General features: G+C 40.8%; 1 protein-coding gene across 1 annotated transcript in view; it reads right to left on the bottom strand.

Annotated features, from left to right (window-relative positions):
- Window positions 1–8,562: 8,562 nt before the first annotated feature.
- E2F3 (E2F transcription factor 3) overlaps window positions 8,563–24,120 on the bottom strand; it is an 83,263-nt gene continuing 67,705 nt past the window's right edge. Inside the window, exons 2-7 of the mRNA XM_007454852.1 lie at window positions 17,577–17,688; window positions 16,126–16,345; window positions 14,659–14,817; window positions 11,474–11,588; window positions 10,038–10,173; window positions 8,563–8,876 (exon numbers count right to left, since the gene is read on the bottom strand). Of these exons, the coding sequence (XP_007454914.1) occupies window positions 8,614–8,876; window positions 10,038–10,173; window positions 11,474–11,588; window positions 14,659–14,817; window positions 16,126–16,345; window positions 17,577–17,688 (1,005 nt within the window). The 3' untranslated portion in view covers window positions 8,563–8,613. The remainder of the gene's footprint in view (window positions 8,877–10,037; window positions 10,174–11,473; window positions 11,589–14,658; window positions 14,818–16,125; window positions 16,346–17,576; window positions 17,689–24,120) is intronic.

Genomic DNA, 24,120 nt, shown 5'->3' with positions numbered 1-24,120 from the left:
AACAGTATTAGAAATGAAATTGGTTTCAACCTAAGGTTTACCTGTCTTTCCCATTTACAGGCTCTTCAACCTTTCTTTTCAGCTCAGTTTTCTTTGTTATTCTTCTGGCCCTCAGGAATTCCCTGTAATCTCAGCAATACAATAAAGATTAAAAAGGTTTTTTTTTTTTTTCTCTGTGCAATCTAGGTTTTTTGTAACAAGAGGGTCTCCTGGCCATCTAATCAGCCATATTGCCAGAGCTGGAGTCTTACCCAATTCCTTCTTCACTTATAACTAATTTTTCCCCCCAGTTGCTGGTTTATCTCCTTCCCAGGACCAGGTAAGGGAATTATTTCCACACTTTCTATCGTCTCCTTTCCTTCATTACACCCCTATGCCTGCCCCTGTCTTTAGTACCCACTTTATTCCCTTGATAGATAACCAAACTTTGAACCAATGGTGATGGTACCTTCTCTTTGATGAAAGGAACAGCCGTTCTTTGGTTTCTTGCCAAGGACAGGATTTAGCTGTGGCTCTTTTCAAGCATCTTGGGTCTTGTTCTGTCTCCTCCCATTTCTAAGCACATACAACCTCTATTCCCATCCCTAACCCATTTAAACATGCTCTCTTTATTGCCATGGTTTAATTTTTATTTACTGACGTCATTATTTCAGGTCTCTCCTGTAGAATTTCAGTGTTCTTTCTTGCTCCTTGGTCTCCAGAGTATGGCTTAAAGCTAAATTCTTTTCATCCTTTGTTTATATCACTGCCCACATACTGTTTGTCATTTTCCAGTTGATCAGCTACTTCTGCAGCTGTTGCCATCAGTTACGAATGGCTTTAGATGCAGAGACAAGGCAAACAAAAATACTTTGTAAACTGTAAAGCCTTGTACAATGCTAAGGGCTGTTCAAGGATGAGAGAGACACAGTATAGTTTAGGCTTCAGCTGAGGCAACTGCCCCTGAATTTGATGATGCAGAAAAACTGTCTTAAAGGCTTCTAAAGCTGAAAAGTAGCCTGTACAGGAAGAGAGGTCTAAGTCTTTCAAGGTGGAGACGGAACATCCTATTTAGGAGCTGTTGCCAATTTGATTCTTCCCCTGTTTAAACAGAGCAAATCCATTTTTGTCAAAGACTGAGGACAAAAGAACCACTGAGAAGTCCTCCAACTTGGCCTTCCAATGGTTTCCATCTCTCCCAATTTGTTACTGTGCACAGAGACACAGAGAATAATGATAGCATCCACCCATGAAACATGGTGGGGGAGAGTAGAAGTTACAGTGCCAGTGCATAATATGGACACAGATCTTGCAGGCTTATGTTAATTTAGAAGGACGAATTAACCATGTCATCCAGGCTGTGGTTCCAAGACTAAAACTGGGAAGAGGCAGTTTCCTATGTGCCTGTTTGAGGAGGGGAACTAGCAGACCTTATAGATATCACAGAAAGGGCACTGGACTAGGATTCTGGAGATTGTTTTCTTGATGAACAAAACGTGATCGCTGAATTGTCACATGATGAAACCAGCTCCTCGTTAGGGATAAGGTTGCCTTCCAACTCAAATTCTGTGATTCTATGGTCATTACCAGTTGACATGGCTTTGTCTGAGTTGAAAAACACTGGGCCTTGATTAATGTTTGTGCTTTGTTTATCTGAATTCCCTGGTTAAATTAAATTAAAAAATGGTTCTAATGCCCATGTTCCTGTATTCCTGACTTGGGTGCAGTCAGCCACTGAAACTGATGTAGGAAAGAGAAACCACATGCATCCTCCCTTTCCCCTAGGTACTAACTCTGTCTTTTCTATTATATGGTATATACTCAAGTCCTAAAACAGCCCAACAGAAGCTCCACATGTAGGAGTTTCCGGTGCTGTTTCTAAAGCACATGATGACATAGGACTTTGTCCCTTCTGTTTGCCACAGCACTTCCCAGATCCCCCAGCATAAGGAACTCCAGGACTTTTTGACAGTACTCTTCACACAACAAAGCATAGTAGTAATTTCTAGTGTTATAAACATTCCAGAGTATTTTAAGAAATTGTCCTGTTTGTCTTTCAGTCTTCAAGTCCCAGATTTAAGGGCACAATGAAAACCTTGCTCTTTGCATTCTGTGGATAACTGCAACTTCCTGCTATTAATGGTATTTCTTAAAATTTTTTTAAAAATATATTTTAATAAACAAATAATATTATTAATAAATAATATAAACAATAATATTATTTATTAATAAATAATAATTTAATAAATAAATATATTTAATTTTTTAAAATTAATTAATTAATTTTTGGCTGCGTTGGATCTTTGTTGCTGTGTGGGCTTTCTCTAGTGGTGGCGAGCAGGGGCTACTACAACCCGGATACCGTGAAGGAAAATGAGATTAAATGATAGGTCATGCCTTGGGATAAGAATGAGAATCCCTGCCCTGGCTACTTAGAATTAATGAGCTAGGAGTCAATCAGAAGTTAACAGAAATACCATTGCAATGAGAAGCCCGCGCACCGCAATGGTATTTTGGATTGAGGCTCCCCAGCTCCCTAGATCCTAGAAAATGAATCCATTGGCTTATTCACGTTTGAGTTGTGCCTACCTGGGCAGTCTTCTGCAAAAGCCCTCCTGCATCCAGATGCACAGGTCTCTAATCACCCTGGATCAGAAGCTTTCCTGCTTCGTAAAGCTCTCCAGCAGAAAGTCTACATCTTCATTTCCATTTCTGCCTCTAACCATCTATCCTTCCAAGTCTTCCAAATGTGGCTTTGGAAGGAAAAATCACTTAAGACCTGGCCCTCAGAACTTACTTCTCCTAGCTAAAACTTGTTCCTCTCCCCACTAGACTATAAGCTTCCTCTTGCTAATAGGATCTACGTCTTTTTTTATTTGCACTCCAGCACCTACAACAGTGTCTGGCATATAGTAATCACTTTATGCTCATTCAAAGAGTGACCGAATGAATAAATGAACAACTATTGATATTTCTCTTAATGGACATTAAATGAGTGAATACAATTAACTTTTTAATAATGGTTTTATTTTCTATCTCAATATTACAGACTGATTTCTAAATTCTCCCCAGAGTAGAGTGAGCCCATTTTAAAACAATACTCAGGTAAGTTTCTGAATTATAAACTGTTTACACATCCTAGTCATATATTCACCTTTTGAAAAGATCAGCTCTACACAACTGATTCAAATTCATCGTGTCTGCATTTTTCAACTGTGTATGGACAATTCTTGTTTTATTTGCTAGCTCCTACACCCCACCTCCACCTTCAGTAGTCTACCTGGAAGAAGGGATCCATTTTTGTATCACTTTGTTCAACTTTCATCACTGGCTTGACTATAGAATACCTGCTGACCAAAGGTGCACACTCCTGGATATGACAGCAGTTATGCTGGATGACAGAAGTCAGGTGCTCCAACTCTGGGAAAACAGGACTCCAAGCAGAACTAAAAATAAAACGCAAAAATGTGAAAAAAAAAAAAAAAGTCCAGTACAAGGTACAAAATGAGGTAAGAAAGCCTTTGAGCTCATTATATCACTGTGTTGCCTTTTAATTAACATTCTTAAACCTCAGACTCATCTGCTAAATACAAATAATTCATTTAGATATGTATTAGGTGCTTATTATGTGCCAGGCACTATTTTAGGAACCGGGGGCACAATAGTGAGCAATACAAAGTACCTCTCCTCATTGAGCTCACATTCTAGAAGAGGAGTGCTAACGTATATAGGATTAGCTAGTGACGTGTGCTGTGAAAAACCACAGAGCACTTAAAATAGTACCTGGCGTTCCAATAGCCAAAAAGTGGAAACAACCCAAATGTCTATCAGCTGATGGACAGATAATGGAAATGTGGTTATATCCATGCAACGGGATATTAGTCAGGCATAAAAAGGAAGGAGGTACTGATAACATGCTTCCACATGAATGAACCTTGAGGACATAATGATAAGTGAAAAAAAGCAGAAAGGTCACATACTGTATGATTCCATTTATAGGAAATAACCAAAATAGGCAAATCCGTAGGGACAGAAAACAGATTAGTGGTTGTCAGGGGCTGGGACTAGAAGAGGATGGGGGGTGGCTGCTTAATGGGTGTGCGGTTTCCTTTTTGGATGATGAAAATGTTCTGGAACCAGAGTGGTGATCATTGCACAACATGGTTCATGTATTAAATGTCACTAATGGTAAATTTTATGCTATGTGTATTTTACCATATTAAAAAAAATAGTACCTGGCATAGTATAAGCATTCAATAAAACATATTTTCTATTTCAAAAATATCTTCAAACAGGAAACTAGCTAGGTAAATAAATTATTAAATAAAATTTTAATCACTGGAATGCTATGCAGCCTTTGAAGGGAAAGAACATGATCTCTAAGTACAAACATGGAAAGATGTCCAAGATGCTATTTAGTGGAAAAAAAAAAAAAAGCTAAACATCAACATATATGTATTAAGTACGATTTATGTTAAAAACTGCATATAAACACGTGTTTATATATGCCTAGAAAACACCTAGACCAGAAGGATACACACAGGAAAAATGAAAATAGTGGTTACCTCTGGGGTGAATAGACGGGGGCGGCGGGGGGGGGCGGCAGGGAATGTTTCTTTTTTGTACATTAACTCTTGTGTATTGATTGTGTGTCTGTGTGTGTATACGATATACATTTTGAAGTTTTTACATGATGAGCTCTGAGTTAGGAGTGACATGGCAGTCAAAAAAAATCCGAAGTTGTTCACAGGTGGCATTATAAGAAATACAGAATCTAGAACGAGGAAGGTAATTACCAATCTTGAGAAATAGAATCTACTGGCTTCATACTCCTTATGAGGAATAAAACTTGACTTGTCACTTTCTCAGTGTAAAAATCCTCCATACCTGGTAGTGGTTTCTGCCAAGTGATCAGAGACATGGCAAGTTCTTCTGCTTCCCAGAGTGGCAAGCATAACACAGGTGCTCAAAAAATTTTTTGCTTAATGTTCCCCAAATCCCAACTAAATGGTAAGACATACGATGTTTTGAGTTTTTGTTCAAACGTTCCCCTTAACTTGCTAAGCGTGTCTTTAAAAATAAAATTAATGTAGGAGCATAAGACAATAGTAAGAAAATCCATCCCCAAGTCTAAACTCTTTAAAAAAAAATCATTTTATTGATCCTTTACCATACAAAATTTATTCAAATTACACCCATTTGAAGTGGTAAGATCACAGCTAGAGAACAGGTTACCCTGTAACAAATCTATTTACAAAATCCATCATAAAAGGTTTTTTTTTTTTTTTTTTACATTATATTACATATTTTCTTCTTTTAACTAGCATACAACACAAAGCTAAACTGATTAGTAGTTTGCCTGCTCCCAATTTTGGGAGAAATACTTACTTTTGACAAAATCACGTACCCCATAGGAAAAGAAATTCCCACAATCTGACAATTGCCACCCGACTCACTCTGCAAGGCATCTTCCTTCAAATCCCTCCTCTTGTACACACGAGTTGTCATGCACACGCTGAGTTCTTACTTTCTTTTTCCTGAAAGCTAAAGCTTTAAATACTGCAATTGTATTTACAGATCTACACTTACAACAAAAATGAACACAAGAACACAACAACAACAAAAACAAACACAAAATAACACTCTTAAAAAATTACAAACCAGCTAGAAAATATTCTGGCAGTGTTTACAAATTAATTGCTATTTTTGTACAAAATTGCTAGATAATGAAAATATGAGTAGGCTGCGTATCAACTTAAATAAAACCATTGCTACGCACAAATCTGTACATATAAACACACACCTAACACTGTTTGACAGCTCATGTGTTGCTCTTTATACAGTTTACTTTCTAAGGCTCACGCAGTCATAATACGCACACTTGTAACTTTTAGCCATTTCATGTGTGAGCTTTAATAGCAGCAACTCAATGGTACCAGGAAACCTGCATACTCAGTACTTAAAGTAACACAAATACTGTAGTACTAACCCACTTTGTGTGCCAGATACTATGTAAAAAATAAAATGACTAATAATGCAAACAGAATACAGTATGGACGTCTAATTAATGTACACCAGTTAAGCCCATTAACTGGGAAAACCTTATGCATTAAGGAACTTGTAAGACTTATTAGGATTCCTTTCATTTTTAAAACAATAAATACGGCGTCACGTTACGAAAAGGTTTAACGAGAAATTCAACCAAACACACAAACACCTAGTCAGGTGAGCTCAGTCTTTAGACTTTGGGAAAAAATCAGCTTTTGTGCAGCTGGCAAAGAGAATTACACAAAGCTGGAAGCGGAGGCAGCTATAACCAGATGAGATAAATATGGGAAATGGGGAAAAGCTTGGCATAAATGGTTTCCCACACAGGAAAACACCCCACAGTGCATTTCCAGTAGGCACTTGACACAAAGCTCCCCCTTCCCCCCCACCCCCCCCCCCCTGCCTCTGGCAACCACCAATCTGTTCCTGTGAATTTGGTTTTTTAAGATCCTGTACATATATGTGAGATCATACAGGGTTTGTCTTTATCTATCATTTCATTTAGCATAATTCCCGGAGGGGTCATCCATGTTGTCTAAAATGGCAGAATTTCCTTCTTTTTTATGGCCGCATAGTTTTTATTAGTCATCAGTTTTATACACATCAGTGCATACATGTCAATCCCAATCCCCAATTCATCACACCCCCCCCCCCCCCCCCCCAATGCTTCATCTCGGACCAAGTCCAGTGTGTGTATGAGGGGACGACGGGGGTGGGGATGGAGGCAGAAGAAAAGGGAGGATGATCTGCACCTTTGTTTTTCTTCTCAAACATACACCCATGCATACCTACACAAATAGTTTAAAGTGCTGGTGTCATTGTTTTGACCCGACCACCACTTTGCATATTGTGGAAATCTACCTAGACTAACCCGGCTAGGGCTTTCACGGTTTTGTTTTGTGTTTTTCCTAAGGGATATATTTGCCATTCAATTGAACACGTGAATCGAGTGCCTTACTATGTGCCTACCGCTGTGTTGGGCACATAGCATTTCAATTTAACTGTTCTTTGTGTTGAGGTTTGTTTTTTAGATGACTCCCTCATTCCCACAGTCTTTAGCATCCAAGGAATGGATGTGAGGTACTCTGCCACATTCCCAGCGGGAGAGGGCCATCTCCCCCTGGCCAATGGGAAAGCCATTCTTGGACAGAACTGGTAGGATTTGCAGCTGTCACGAAGCCTCCAACTTGGGACACCATTCCTGAAGAGTTAAGGGGAAGATGCCCTGGCATCCCGTCCTGCTTTTTCTACATCCCTGACTTCCCTTGGTCCAGCTCACTCCTTCGTAGCGGGAGGGGAATGGGAGCTGTTCTCACCAGCGGAAGTAAATGCCACTGATAGAACCCTACTCACAATGGGGGATGTCTTTCTCCCCAGAGGCCTCTCCATCTGACCCCATCCTGAGAAGTGGTCTCCCTGAGTGCAGTATAAGAGAGCCCTTTCCCCGGTCACGGGGGCCCGGGAAGCCCAAGGACGGAGGGATCCACACCTGCTGCTCCTTGGGGCTGCTGTGTCATCTGACCTGGTTCTCCTTCCAGATGGGCCGCCCCTGTCAGCGAGCTCCACTGGCTCCAAGCGCTCCCTCCTGGGAAAGGAAGCAAGATGGGGCAAAGCTTCTTGCAGAGGCTGTTAAACCTTAGATCACACACGTTTAGATGCTCTGATCAACAGAGGTTCTCTACCTACCTCTGCTTAAATAATTTGAATTAGCAAAAACTGCTTCAAAGTAAACAATTAAATTGAAATGGTGATGGGTGCCACAGGAATGCTTAAATGGCAGCTTAAAAAAAAAAAATCTAAAATAATCCACAAAGAACTCCAAAGTAGGCATTTGCTACAAATCAACTTCAAACTTACAAATACATCGGGGGCAGGGGAGTGGAAGTGGTTTATGGAGACAGGAAAAATCCACAACAGCTCAGAGGGGCAGAACTCAACTATTCTTCTGTATCTGTGACAAATACTTGAAAACAGTTTCTTCATCTGAAAGGCTGTGGAGGATCTCTTGACCTCCTAGTGGGACATGCGGTCCATAGCTTAAACTGAATTATGACAGTAATTTAAATATTCCTAAGAAGAGCTGAAGAAATCCATTTCATACTTTTGCATGACTTCAAGTTTACAGTTCCTGCAGTTCCATTCCCAATTAGCAGACCCCAAAGACATGCATTCTGCGAAGAAGGCACGGCTTGAAATGCTATTAAGGAAGATTGCTGTTTGCGAGTGGGCCAGGTGGCCAGACCCCAGTCTACAGCCCATCCGTCAGGCACAGCAAGCCAATCCAGGAGGGAGGGAGGAAAAGGACGGGTGAGAGACACCTGATTGCACGTTTTCTCACTTGCTGACTCATCCAGGAGATTTTGGAGCCTGGGGCAAGGCAGGGCTTTCCCAAGGGAGCCTGCAACTGTGCGTTTAGACATTTTTTTTTTTTTTTCATTAAAATGTCAGCTTTGTTCTGAAGTTTGTAGTTTACTTCATGATACTATCTTGGAGGAAGAAGGTAGGAAGGGACAACACTGCATGACAGATGTTCGGTTTCATAATAAAAAAATATCGGTTTATAAGGGAAGTCCACACAAAGCATAATCAGCTACACATAAAGTCTTCCACCAGCGGGAGCTTTTCCAAATCGTAAGCATCAAAGAGATCGCTGATGCCTTCCTCCTCCCCAAGGCTTAGGAGATAGTCTTCTTGGAGCAGGGGGGGCAGTAAGTTCACAAATGGTCCTTCTAGGTTGGAAGGAATTTGGTCCTCAGTCTGCTGTAAAAGGTTGGCTGGGGAGGCCAAAGGAGAAAGGTTTGCCATAGAAATCGAGCAATCAGTATGTCCTGAGTTGGTTGAAGCCAAGTCTGAAAGGAAAAAGTTGGTGGAAACAAGAAAATAAGTTAGGCAACAATCAAATTAATTTTGGGGAAGCATGTACGTGTTGCTGTTATAAAAGCATGCACTCTTTGCTAAGGGCAATTAGATGACATTACAGTATAGATCACCTCATGCTAACACGCTCTGTGAGCAGTGACTCTGGTAAGCCTTGCTGTGTTCTTGTCTACTCACTCATCTTTTAAAATACCAACGGTTAGCAAACAAGAATACACATAGCTTCAAAGATCAGAGGCTAACAAGCTAAAAACTGTCCTGCTATCAGTTAGTCATTCTGTAAAGAAAAACAGAAGAAAACAAAACCTACAGACTGAAAAGTTGGCTCCTTAGTAGAGATCACCAATTTTAACTTAGTCTTTTTTTGAACAACTAGCTTATTAAAGATACTTCTAAAAATACAAATAAAAAGACACATCCACTTTGAAGTTCTAGGGTGGGGAAAAAAAAAGTGGTCTTTTGTTTTACCATTTAACGTAGCATTTTTTTCTCCCCCTCACTATTAAGTCAGACCTGATCACTTAAATCATTCCTATTCTTGCTCCTATATTGGGATGTAGTAGAAGAAAATTAAATGCATATCTCCAATCTGAAAAAAACAAAAAGACTGCAAAAAGCTTCTCTTGCTGTGTGGACAGTGGAGGGATGCATTAGATTTATTTTCCTGGGGTTTCCCTCCCTTATTCTCTCCCCATCACATTGCGGGGGAAATTAGGATAAAACTTCTTTGGCAAAAGGCTCTTCTCTCCTAACTTCTTTCAGTTCCCTCTCTAATGATCTCTGCAGTATCACCCAGAGGTGTGCGGCCAAGTGTAGCTGGTGATTCACGCAGACAGCTTACAGCTTCACTCCTCACTTCCGCTGGTTTTCCAAAACACTGTAAAGAAATGGTTTCTGCTGATGGCAAAAGCCTGTAGGGGCTCCATTAAGTGGGTGGAGGAGCCATTTGCCCCGAAGAAGATCAGTATTTTCTTCTGCAAACTATTCAGATGCCTTTTTAAAAAAATGTTACCTTAATAACATTAATGACAGAAATTTTTGTTTCTTGCCTAGACCTGTGATTCTGATACAGGATCCTTCTAGCCACATTCATGTTTAACATAGTTTCCAAATGACAAAAGTGGAATTTTTACCTTTGGAAGTGGGTTTAGAGATATTCCCATTGTGGTCTTGGTTGTTTGTTTTCATTGGACTGTGTGTTTCAGTCTCTTCTGGACACAAATAAACCTCAATGGGTCCTTGGGTACTTGCCAAATGTATTTGTAGGCTCTATGAACAGAAGAAGTGAGAGAAGTTCAAACTGGAAGTTCTTTTGGAAATGAGAGCTATAGTAATTTTCATCAAAAAATGGAAAGTAATGGTAATTTTCATGGTTCCTTTTGTTTCTCTACTGGTAGTCCACCTCAATCAATGACTGTCATCCTCTAGAGCAGGGGTCCACAAACTGCAGCCCGAGGGTCAATCCTGTCCACTAACTGGCTTTGCAAATAAAGTTTTATTGGCAGAGTCACGCCCATTCCCACTGTTTGTGTGTAGCCTCTGGCTGATTTTTGTTTTTTTTTCTTTTCTTTTTTTTTCATGCTATGATGGCAGAGCTGGGCAGTTGAATAGTCCCAAAAGACTGTAGGGCTCACACAGCCAAAAACATTTACTGTCTGGCTCTTTAAAGAAAAAGTTTGCTGACCCTTGCCAAGAGGAGGTGAATTTAAAAGATATATATATATTCCTTTTATGCAAACTGTTAGAAGGTCTTTTAAGTGTTCCAAATACAGTATTCCCATGTTAACAGTAGGGTTTTTTTTTTATGTTGAACTTTAATAGCCACTGGAGGAATAGTACTCTTAAGTGCTAGGAACTGAGTTTAATGAGAGAATGCAGCACACTAATATTTAAAATTCTTCTTTATCTAGGTCATAGAGCTATTATTATCATTTAAGGTGAGAACTCTACCCTAGATGGGAGCTTGCAAATTTCATTCTCTTTTTATTTTCTACACATTCTTTTACTACATTTCTGTATCTTATAGTTGTAGTCTAGGCCTATGTTATCAAAGTATACCTGAAAGCAATCGGAAAACTATGCTCCTTATTTTCTTACAATATTCTAGTCTATCAATTAACCCGAAGTCCCATTTGATTTCTTAAAAGTAAATGTTTTATAAATGATAAATTCTTAAAATGTCCTAAGATAAGTTAGGGAGCTACTTTAAAACTTTTATATCTGTCCATGGTGGGGACCACATCCAGAGTAATCAACGTAAAATTCCCCACTGGTTCAAACGGATCAGAACTACCATATAAAAAATTATGAAAAAGAGAAAATACAAGAGGGACAGGGCCCCATATACCACTTTGAGTTGAATGCCCTGCTATGTTAAAATTAGAATTTTTGGACACTCAATACATATCAAACTGTTGAAATGTTTTTAAAGTTAGGATTAAGTAAAACAGATGGGGAAGAACTATCAGGCTTTTAGGAGAATACAGACTTTAACCAGGAGTCAATGATTCTTTAACACCAGGCATTCCAAAAAGATCTCTACAGATGAACAAAGACGTTATCTCCTTACCTCTATTGGGTCAGGCACTTCAAGTCTTGTTTCTGGAGGGGCTTTCACAACTATAACAGTTTGGTCTTTAAGGCCACTAATTTTTCGAATATCTTGATATGTAACATAAGCTAACGTAATGAGTGTTAAGGAAATCTTCCAACTAATCGTCTCGGATGTAACCATTATGAAGATAACAAAATAGATGCATGGAAAAATTTTTAAGTATTTTATTTCTTGGAAGAATATATCTGTCTCTCCTTCTAGATCTTTAAATATATGGGATCTTCCATGAATCTTCTTTTCTGGTTGTTATTCTAAACAACAAAAGAAGTGTCTAGCTTTTTTCTTTCCATTTCTAAGTTCATGGCTACTTAAGATACTAACGTAAACACAGAAACAGAATCGTTAAAATAAACTCTCAAAAGAAAACTGAAACCCAATTTGGTCAGGGATTTTCAAACCAGGTTCCTCTGGAGCACAGGTATTGCATGAACTCCAAAGAAGTACTCTGCCACTCAAATTGAATGATGGCAGATCCCAATTCACAGAAAAAATTTAAGCCCTATTAACCCTAATTTTGTTGAAACACCGGTAACTTCTATCTGCTACTTGATTATTAAAAAGTGTCAGCAGCCACCCAGATGAATGAATGAAATCTATGTATCAGTGGAAGAACTCCGAGTACTGCTCAGGCAGAGAGCTTGTTTTCTTAAGTGTACCTGGGCTGGTTGTGATTATATATTGCCTACTGATAAGAGTGTCATTACTCCTCTGTTAGAAAAATTACCCTTTGTATGATATTATTAACTACAATATTTCAGTGTTCACAAGGAGGAAAGCAGCTTCCAGATGATCTGCAACCTAAATGATTTAGGAAAAGAGAGTAAAATAATATTTCAGTACTCTTGGTAGTTACTTCCGAGCACTGAACAATTCTTTAAAGTGCCCTGACAGTTAAACCTAAGAGGATATTACGAAAGAACATGGTACTTATTTTACGATAAAATATTCATGCTAGCTTGCTTAGAGAGACAGGCTTTGACTTGGTTCTACAAGAGAATAGGTTGCATAGCTTTCTTTTATAAGGGGCATGGAGTACCATAATTAACATACAATGTCTTTAGCCAGTTGCTTTTCATATTAACTTACAAAAAATGCCTAGGATAAAACAGCAAATCACAACCCAACAAAGGCATTTCCAGAGGTAATGTAGTGAATAGAGTCTGTGATCTAACATGTTAAGTACAGAAATAGGACTTAGAAGGCCTAGAGGAAATGATTTCCCTTAGATTAGTAGCTTTTCATTAGAAATTGAAGGAAGCTATGAACCTGCTGTCCAGAAAAAAAGCACATTCACCCAAAATCTGCATGTACATTTAGGGGCATCTATCACAAACTATCATCTGTAAGTCTCAGTAGTTCAGACAACAGCTATTTCAGTGTTGAGCTTGACAGGACAGCTCACGCAGGATTCTGGGTTTTAGGTCATCATCTGTTTCATCAAGGAAGCCAATTGCTGTCTTTATAGAAGACTTGACAGTTACGAATTTTTACTGAGAACAGTGGGGAAACTGATAACTAGGTACTTACTCCACAGCCCACTGTCAAAAAGCTATTCGACAACCACTTATTAAAATAAAACCTCATCTACAATTACCCAACATGCTGCAGGAAGGAAAATTTCAACACATTTGTGAACAAGCTGTACCAAATTCGGAACTGGATGGCAAATTGAAATAAATTGTGCAAACATATTCTCTAATCTCACAAACTTAAAAGTGCTTCCATTGTGGCTCCCCCCTGAATTTGCTTCTTGGGTTAGCAGCCCCCTGCAAGGAAGCTTTCATTTTCTGCAACAAAGGCACCAGAGAAAGCTAATGTAGGTGACAAGGCTATAAGCTGCCAATCACATGTAACAGCCACATCTCCTCCCCGAAGGGGCTCCCGAGTAAACAATGTAAGAAGCAGCCCAACTAGAGCTACTTTTATTTTTTCCAGTGTAAGCCCACTCTGGCCACCACGGGGAGGGGGGATGGGGCGGTGTCCAATCATCACACCTCTTCTCCAGCTCACTAATCATCAGCTGACAAGGTTAATCCTTTGGCCAACAGGAAATGAACAATCAGAGTTTCAAAAAAACTGCTTAAATTGGAAGATAAGTGTCCCCATAACTCCAAGGGAAAGCCTACTAGAGATGAGACACTAGACGAAACCAGGCAGGTCACATTTTATTTTCTGTCTAACGAAGATAAATGGGGAACTAAAATCAGACATGGGATTATTTAAAATACTGGTTTTGTTTTCTACTAATAACTGAGAAAATTGCAAAATCTTCTCGTCAGCATGATGGAGTAATCTCTCTCCTCTATGGTCTGAAGTGAGGTGATGAACAGTAAGTTTTCCTCAGGTGGTCAACAGATCGTCAGCCAGTTAAGAACAAGAGTTGGCTTTTTATATTTTCACTTCCAAGGACTAATGTTTGTGGATGAATGGATAAGCTGAGATTTCTTAGGCCTTGAGGTGTTTCTGAAATCAGTTTTTGGTGTCGTGATTCAGCATAACGTGCTTTAAAAATTATAGAACCATTCTTCTATACTCTTTCAATTCCTTCAACTACAGTTCAATTACAGATTCAACAAATTCCAATTGCCCCCAATATGTGATGAAAAGAAAACAGAATACGAGAACCCCAACAGTGACAGCTAACACCCACCTAAAACCTGGGCAGCCCAAGATGAATCTGCTGTTATCATTAATATGAATACTGACACCTTACATATCTCATTAATAGTGTTGCCTGGGCTTCCCTGGTGGAGCAGTGGTTGAGAGTCCACCTGCCGATGCAGGGGACACGGGTTCGTGCCCCGGTCCGGGAAGATCCCACATGCCGCGGAGCGGCTGGGCCCGTGAGCCATGGCCGCTGAGCCTGCGCGCCTGGAGCCTGTGCTCCGCAATGGGAGAGGCCACAGCAGTGAGAGGCCCGCGTACCGGAAAAAAAAAAAAAAAAAAAAAAGAGATACGATAGGATGCAGTCTAATGACTATCATTCCATAAATACTGAACACACACATACACACACACACACGCACGCTTACTTGTATGAAACGAGTAAAATTCTACCTTGTGCATAAAAGTCAGATCATCAACTCTGGAAATAGTCTAGAAGGCACTAACCCCCGCCAAACAGGTGGCACAAAGGATATCTTTGATTCTCTGAATCCTCGGTTAACAGTTTGAGGTCCAGGGTGCAGCTTTGGATCAGTTCATCTAATTTCTTCTCTTCCTGACTGAGCTCGGTCACTTCTTTAGACAGGCCTTGACACTGGGCCAGCATGCCCCCGTCCTCAGACAGACTGCAGCCCCTGGAAACCCAAACACAGACTCTGCATGGCTGCTCGATAGGCCAAAGGGGAGAGGGCGAAAAGGAGGGCTAGGAGAAATGGTCCTTTGGGTAAATGTCCCCTCTTGATGCAGGAGGTCACACTGTTTGTTAGCCAAGTGTTAAAATTAGAATGTTTATACATATTTTTCCATACATAAAGTCCTTCACTTTTCACACTATAGAAATTAAGTGAAAAAACACTGCTATTTTCAGGTTTCTTTCCTCCAGAGGAGACTGTTTCTTCAGAAGACTCAAATTCAAAGGGCAAAAGGAGGCGGCTCCTTCCTGCCACATGCCTCCCAGCGGGGGGAAAAGAAACAGGGGAAAAAGGATAGGAAGACATAGCAAGATAGAAAAATTTGAAGAAAAAGATGGAATGGTTCAAAATTCAACCAAACGTCATCCAAAAAAAAAGCATGAAAGACCTAGGTAATTTCTGAGGGTCTTATACCAACAACTAAAAAGGAAAAGGAGGTGAAGAAAACAGGTATATGTGCTGGGTGCAAGAACAAAAACCAGTTCCCAACTGGTCTGTCTCAACCACAGGCTAAAATGGGTCACTGAATTGTCATAAAATTCCAAAATTTTATCATGTTTGAAGTAATATTTTTTTCAAAGCCAACCCATAACAGATTTATTCCTTCCAATAATGCTTTCATAGTTCCTTCTGATGCTCTGTTCCTTCAGATGCTCTGTCCATAATTCACAAACGACATTATCATACATTTAATCATACATGTGGGTGTGTAGATGACAAGTATTATCATCCCGGTTTTCCAGAAGGAACCTTGACTTAATTTACACAGAAAGTGAGTTAATCGGCAATGAGAACCATCAATAAAGATACCTGACAACTGTGCGTACACACAGATGTGTTGATACACAGCCACAGATAGTTTCTAAACTCCTATCAGAGACAAGCCACAGACCTGTGTAAGCATCTATTAGATTACACATGTGAGCACACACGTAGATATCACGGTGACAGATGAACAGCGTTTTACTTTACAGATGCAGGGCTCCATTTAATCCCAGGATCCCCTTGCTTGAGGCTAATTGAATATAAACCCTTTTATCTCTGACAGCATCTAAACAGAAGGTCTCTTTGTAAAGAGATTTTGAACTTCTGGCTAAGGAGTTGAGGAGGGAAGAGAGAAGGAGAGAGAAGTAGGAGAGAAAAGGAATGAAATGTGGGCATGGGCGTGAAAGTTGGGCCTGGGAGAAACCCCTCTGCAGTTTGCAAGGACCCCAGAGCCAGTGAATTGCGGGCGCCGTGACTCATACTCACATCCACTGCACGTTGTTTTTAGACTTCTTCTTAATGAGGTGGATGCCTTCCAGTACATTGGTGATGTCATAAATCCTTCTTTTTTGCACCTTCAGCACCTCTGCTGCCTTGTTCAAATCCAAGACCCCATCAGGTGATTGGCTCAGTAGCTGAATGAACTTCTTGGTGAGCAGACCAAGTGATGTATCATACCGTGTTTTTTCTGAGGGAGATTTTGGAGCTTAAAGAAAAACAAAAGCCGAGCGGGTGGGGGGGATAGGGGGAAAGGTAAAGAAATGAAGGGTTTCTTTGCAGTCAAGCAAGCCCCCATTCCCCCAGCAGCCCAGGTATTAGTGTTGGAAGCAAAGCTGTTGTCGCTGATGTTTTTGGTGAGTTATGGAAAGCTATGAAATTGCTTTATTAGAAAAGGAAGGGACAGTAAAAACTCCTGTTTGATTAAAGCGTTTTACTGTGAATTTCTCAGTAGTTTCTACTTCGGCTTACCCTACTCCCTGGGGTCTAGTGAAGCATCTCACACATAGTAGGTGCTCAAAAGTATCTGTTGAATGAATGAAAAAGTGCTGTAGCCTCATGGGATCAGCACATGTGGAGCCTAATTTGATGGGGTCTGGCTATGAACCTCTCCAGCATTTGATGATGGGACCCAGACAGACCCATCCTAACTGCCCTTTCAGACTCCAGGCTCTCTGTGTGTATATAACTTGTTCACCAACTTTTCAAATAATGTAGATGAAGAATACCTGGAAAAGTCATTCAATCCAGTCTCCCCATCCCTCTGGAATGAACTGTCCTCATTTAATATTGCATTTATTCTCTTATAGGTGCACAGGTCAAGGGTTTAACTGAGTACGACACACAATTTGTGGATTGACTAATTCATACACTACAGGATAGGAGAGGACAAAGTCTAAATTAATTTCCCCTTTGCATTAAATGCCAAAGATGTAAAGGACTATTTAGCTATTTCCAACCTACTTTTCTCTCTCCCCCAAAAGAAACAACGATTGTGCTTGATGGAAATGGAAACTAGCTGCAATTTACTGGTCTCAATCAATTCCTACGCTGCCATATGCTGAACTAGAGATTTAGGCTGGCATAGACATCACCTACACCCAGCTAGCCCTGGTCCCTGAAGTAAGGTCCATGAAGGAAAGTTAAAGTTAGATTTGACTATGGAACAGTGCCAAAGAGCTTGTATTCTGAGTTGAAAAATGAAACTGCACACATCAAAAGAGGCCTCCCCTGCAGTCAGTATTCAGGTATCGGAGTGACTCTGTAAACCTCTCACTGGGTGTCTGCAGACATCATATTTATTTTTTGGATAGGCACAGGCAGAAATGAAAAAGAACCAAACATGCCAAAATTATCCACACCTTGGCATCCCTTCAGCCACAAGCTCTGAAAGTTGGGAAGCTCACACCCAAGACAGGAAGAGATGATGGAATCCTTACTTTTTGGACTATCTGGACTTCGGAGCGCAGCTCTTCCTTTGCCCTTGGGGGTTTTTAAACCATCTGAGAGGTACTGCTGACCGCTTTCTCCTAGCTCCAGCCTGCGCTTTGCCTGGAATAAGAGAGTACAGTCGTTGGTCGCTGGTCATGTGGACGATCATAAGTGAAGCCGAACGCCACAGGCTCGCGCCAGCCCCCGCTGGCCCCCTCCATTTCACTCAGGGTCTCAGTTCCCTCCAGCCGGGGCTCTGGCTCCGGAGGCGGAGCTCTCGCCACCTGGGCTCAGATGGACAAATCCAACCATCCTTCAGGGTTAGGCTCTGGAGCCACTTTGTTCATTTACTCATTGATTCAACAGACGTGCCAGGCATGGGGCTGGAGACTAAGAATACCGCAGGCATCATGGGACTTAAATTCACTTTTCCCCAGCAAACCTCTGCTTCTGTCTCCATCTCTGACCTGGGTTGAACCCCCTTCCTTGTGCTCCCCAAACACTCTGTGTTTATTGGTATCATAACACTTGCTGGATGTAAGAGTTATTTTACTTAACTGTTTCTCATTTCCTTTAAGGCAGGACTGCTTCCCATTTATCTTTGTATACCCAGGGCTTGGTACAGAGCCTGGGTTTCTGTAGGTATTCAGTCACACACACAAACACACACACACACACACACACTCTCTCTCTCTCTCTCTCTCTCTCTCTCTCTCTCTCTCTATATATATATATATATATATATATTCAATGAAAGAAAGGGTGATTGAATAGTAACACAACTGGTCACAGACTACAAATGCTCATTCATCAGAATAACAAATACCACAAACACTCAATCCTGGGTTTCAACTAGGATTACTTTCCCCATTTGGTCATCAAACTGGGCAAACAAGAAGCTCTCACCCAAGTTTTTAATCTGATTTTTCATATAAAAATATGCACTTCATGTCTTTTATGTACTGGGCTCTGGGCGAAGGGAACAGAGGTAAGCAAGACAGATAAGAGTCCCTTGGTTCCTAGTGCGTAGAGTCCAGGAGAGAAGCCAGGTAATTATTAGATAAGTAACTGTTGAGTACTGACTGCATGGGTGTGAAGGGTGTTCAGACAGGGGTGGTACCAACTAGACACCCACATGACAATGTGCATTTAGGCTCATTTCAGGGCGGATGCTTCTAATGAGATTCACAATTTCAAAACAACTCCCCATGACATAGAAACTGAAGTAACAACTTATCAGCTGAACTTGTTCTGTTCCCTAAGAAGCCATGAGCCACAGGCAGCTCATCCAATCTGACACGTGCTGTCCGTGTAAAACACACACTGGATTTCAAAACTTAGCATGAAAAAGGCTGAAAGAGCTCATGAATAATTTTTATATTGATTACATGTTAAAATGATGCTGTTTCAGCTTTATAAAGTATTACTAAATAAGATGCTATTAAAATTATCATTTCACCTCTTTCCGTATATATATACGGAAAACATATGTATCTTTTTACTATGTAGCTTGCATTTGTGGCACACATTATCTTTCTGCTGAGCAGTGCATCACCACTCCAAAGGCCTAGGAATGACAATTAACTTTCTTAATTTCATTGTCTGCTCCCAAACACTCTTGTCAAATCCTTGTGTGGGCCTGTTGCTTTGGTTGGCCCAGTGAACATTCCCGCTTCATCAGGCAAAACTCCCTGCTTGTTCTTTGGGGAGCAACCCTTCCCTCTCACAGACTAAGAGTGGCCTGCTGCACACAGGTGACCCAGTCCGGGCTGGTCTTTATGCTCCATCCTCCCCCTCGCCCACAGTGATTGCAGTCCTTCTGGCACAGGACCAAAGCTGGGTGAACGAAGGCAACCCCAGGAATTTTTCTGGAACTACTGGTAGGAAGGGGTACGCCTTCTTAGTAAGGTTGATAAGCTGGTAGCCGGAAGCTACCTAGAAATGAGGCCTCCCCAGGGGAAAGCGGAGTGGAGAAACAGAGAGAAAGGGGTCTGAGGCCATCATTCAAAACTCTGGGTCAGGTCATGCAGTTGGCCTCCCCCAGACTTTTCAGTTACATCAGTTACATTAGCCAATAAAGTCTCCTTTTAGCTCAAAGCACTTTGAGTTGGGCTTCTGAAAGTGTGGGGAATATGTGACAACCTGTGGAAATGGCTGAGTCAAGACTGGCTCCAGTGAAATGGGGAGCTGGCATGCCTTGCTAATAACAAGGGGCCAGGTGTGTTGGTCACTTCTTTTCTGTGGCCTGCAGGAAATTACTACTGATAGAGTCAAGCTTTGTAGAGGCTCAGCTAAAAGTAGAGAAGGAGAAAACAGCTTTGCTTTGGAGGCTTTTTCTCAGTAGAAAGCAATCCAAGAAGATATACAGCTGTACTCTCTGCCCCTGCTAAAGTCCACAGAAGGAAGGCAAAATGGGAAAAGGGCTTGGGCCCCTGAGCTCCTGGCCCCTTAAGGCCGCACTCTCCCTGCACCCTCAATAAAGAACCACCCACTGTCCAGCAGCCTGGGGGCATGTCCTTTGTGCCTCCCCATGCTCAGCTACTGTTTCAAATTGCTTTGAGGTTAAGGCCTGTGGAAGCAGTGTGCTGTAGGCTGGGGAAATTCCAAGATCTGTTGCTAAGAAACTGCGATTGAACTTCAAGGACCAGAACTAGTCAGGTTGTGTGACTTTGGTAACCAAGCACCAAACCATAGAGTTGACAAATCTCAATATTGGATAGAAAATCTACTACAATTGAAAGGCACCAGAGGAAGCAAAGGCCTATGAGACCTCAGTCTTTAAGTGAATCAATCCCTAAACCTATAAAACTCACACCGAAAAGAAATGAGCTGTGAAAGAAAGGCAGCCCCAGAAAATCCTCCCAGAGGGTAGAAATCGGGGTGACCATCTTGGAGCCACAAGCAAGCCACAACTCTAGCAAGTCTCCAAGTGCCTGCCATTCCTGTTGGGGGGGACATGACATGCTCCGGGAGGTGACCACCGTGTGTGATTTCCTCTTTTCCAAATGGATGTTTCTGTTGGGTTATCCTGTTATCTCTCCTCCACTGCTGAGTGAGTGGGGACTAAACTGGAACACATAGTACTTGTAGGTCCTAGATCTGACGATGGGCACAGTAACTGGACCTCCTTTTGGGGAAGGGCTATGATGAAGCACCATTACCTTGATGCTTACCTTAGCGAGTTCGCGCACACATGCTTGTTAAAACAAACAAGAAGCCAGAAGGGAGGATTTAAACAGGGCAGGTAGAGTCTCTGCCTACACCCCCTTGCCCTGGACAGAGCACCAGCGCAGATAAAAATCTCTCGGAATTCAAATTTTCTGCTGTTCTTTGTTGGCTCCTGAAGATATGTGTAATCCCCTGGTGTCATTTTTCCTCCGCCTGAAGAATGTCCTACAGCATTTATTTTAGTGTATGTCTGCTGGTGACAAATAATCTTAGTTTTATTTTTTCTGAAAACATTTCATCTTCATCTGTGAAGGATATTTTCAATGGATACAGAATTCTGGGTTGACTTTTTTTTCCTGTCAGCACTTTCTAGAGAATGTTCCATGTACACTTAAAACTAATAATAATAACGTATATCAAACACAATAAAAAAATCAAATAAAAAAAAAATCTCCTCTCGGTCATCTCAATTTTCGTTTGCTCTTAGTGTGAACATCTTGCTGAACGGAGAGCTGTGTCCTGTTTATAAACAGGTCTTCATATTACATGGCCCCTACCAGTAAAGCAACTAATATATCTGGTGCTTAACAGGAGGCCCAGCCATTTGGTCCTAAGCAGGAGTAAAGGCCGAACATGAGTAATGCTGTATAGATCACCCAGAGGGCATCTGCCTGAGCTATTATCAAGGGTGGCTTTCACTAGAAAGGAAGTATGTGCTAACTATAGGACCTCAGCCCCAACTATGACAACACGCCTCTGCAAGGAACAGTTGCACTGTTACGCATTTCAGAAAATGTACGTATGAAAATAATAGGAGTAACTGTCAGGCAGCCAAGCAGTGGGCCGAGGGGAACATCCACGGTTTCTGTCTACCTGGCATTTGTTGCCCTAATTTTTCATTTGGGGAACTTCTCCACAGTTCTTAGTCCAGGTGGTTTCTCTTGAAAACAAACAGGCTTGAAAACAAAAGGCCTGACACTGTTCAACATCTTAGGCTGGCCCTTACTATCTAGGTTACAGAGGTGAGCACCTTAATCTGGGCCCACCAATCAGTGTAGTCCAGTCAGCTGGCGAACGTGACTGGTTTACGGGTGGTTTACCCATGACCAAAGCAGGGTGAATCACTCAGTGATGGGATTTTTGTTGGAAAGTACAGGGTTCTTTTCACTGGGAGTTATCAGGCTGGTAGGATATAAGCCTGGAGCTACCTGGCAACTGAGCCCACAGAGAAGAAAGCAGAGTTAAGAGCTAGAGAGAGACTGAGTCCCAGTGGCTTCAAGGGGGGTACGAGATCTTACCAGTCCCAAAGACAGATCTACTAGACTTTCATTTGTGTGAGGTGAAGAATTCCCTTTTTTGGTAGGAGAAAACTGTTAGATTACTACCACTTGCAATCAAGAGTCCTAGATATATAGCCTTTTAGTATTAACCATAATGCACTCAACATTTGAGTGCTTACAATAGGTCATACGCCAGGTTAATTGCTTTCCACTTGACTGTGTTATCTTATTTTTACAACAACCCCGTAAGATAGTTATTATTATTTCCTATTTTACAGGAGAAAATGGAGGTTTAGAGCTCTTAAATAACTTTTCCAAGATCCCCACAGCCAGTAAATAAGCCTACTCCAAAGTCCATGCTTATAACCACTCCATAAAATGATTGTGAAAGACTGCCATACAAAAATATTTGAAAAGTTATATTAAACTGATACCATCTTACTTTATGATAAACTTGTTTTATTTTATTCATAATTAAAAAAAAAATCCTTTCCTTTACATAAAATGCACATGGCAATTCAAACAGCACAAATGGATATACATGGGTAGCAAACCTTTCTCCCAGGGACTTCCCTGGTGGCGCAGTGGTTAAGAATCTACCTGCCAATGCAGGGGACACGGGTTCGATCCCTGGTCCGGGAAGATCCCACATGCCGCGGAGCAACTAAGCCCGTGCGCCACAACTACTGAGCCTGTGCTTTAGAGCCCGTGAGCCACAACTACTGAAGCCCGCAGGCCTAGAGCCCGTGCTCTGCAACTAGAGAAGCCACCACAATGAGAAGCTCGCGCACCACAACAAAGAGCAGCCCCCCATCTCTGCAACTAGAGAAAGCCCGTAAGCAGCAACGAAGACCCAGCGCAGCCAAAAATAAAATAAATAAATAAATAAATAAATAAGTAACATAAAAATAAAAAACCAGACTGTGTGTTTAATAACCATTAAAAAAAAAAAACTTTCTCCCACTCTTTTTAGTCTTTTTAAAATTTTTATTGGAGTATAGTTGATTTACAATGTGTCTTTCTCCCACTCATGATCCCCGGTTCCTTTCCTCAAAGGCAAGCACTACTAAGTTACTTAGATATCCTTTTAGATAGTCTAGGTAAATACAAGTATATATATATATATATATATATATATATATATATATATATAAGAAAATTGCATAATTATATATATATATATATATATATATATATATATATATATATAGTTTTATACTACCACACCTTATAAAATTATTTTTACACAAATGGTAGCAAACCGCACACTATTAATAACATGTCTCGGAGTTTGGTCCCTATCCGTACACATAGAATGACCTTATTTTTTAGAGCTTCATAATATTGTATTCATTAATATACCATGATTTGTTTCCTTAGCCAGACACCTACTAATGGACATTCAACACTCCTCTGCTATAACCACTTTCCCAATAAATATTCATGATGGCACTGTGGGGTACCCATCTTGCACTGAGGCAGAGAAGTTAAGGATTTACCTAAAGTCTCAGTTAATAAGTCACAGATACCAGGATTGAACCCAGGTCTGTTCAAATAATTTGTCAGTGACCACGACTTCCCTGGACTGGTTGAGATGTCCCTCCTTTGCTGCCATAGCAATTTCTGGGCTGCTGGGGCATGATTTCACCATCATAACACATATATACTCCAGGTTTCTGCACTGGACCTGAGTGCAGTCTCAGGTCTTAAGTAACTTAGTTTTCCCAGAGCCTTACATATGGCATGCACTCAGTCAAATTGACTTATTTATTTTGAATGAACCAAGGAATAAATTCCCGAAGTCTCTTGGCAGGTAAATCACAAAGCTCCAACATTACCAACCTGTAAAGGGGATACTTAAATATATATATATATATATATATATATATATATATATATATATATTTACACACGCTGGAGATTAATCTACATGTTTGGAAAGATTTTCAAGAAATATAAAGCGGGAAAAATTAAGGTCACAGAAGGCTATGTATAATATGATCTCATAGGGCTAAAAAAACTATAAAACTATATAGATCTCAATATGAAATTTTCCATGTATCCATGAGGAAAAAGGTCTGGAAAGATCCACATCAAATGTTAA

This window comes from Lipotes vexillifer, unplaced genomic scaffold, assembly GCF_000442215.2.
Source record: "Lipotes vexillifer unplaced genomic scaffold, Lipotes_vexillifer_v1.1 scaffold428, whole genome shotgun sequence".
NCBI lineage: Eukaryota > Metazoa > Chordata > Mammalia > Artiodactyla > Lipotidae > Lipotes > Lipotes vexillifer.
The sequence above is the reverse complement of the archived record's forward strand: the minus strand, read 5'-3'. Positions and strand labels throughout refer to the sequence as shown.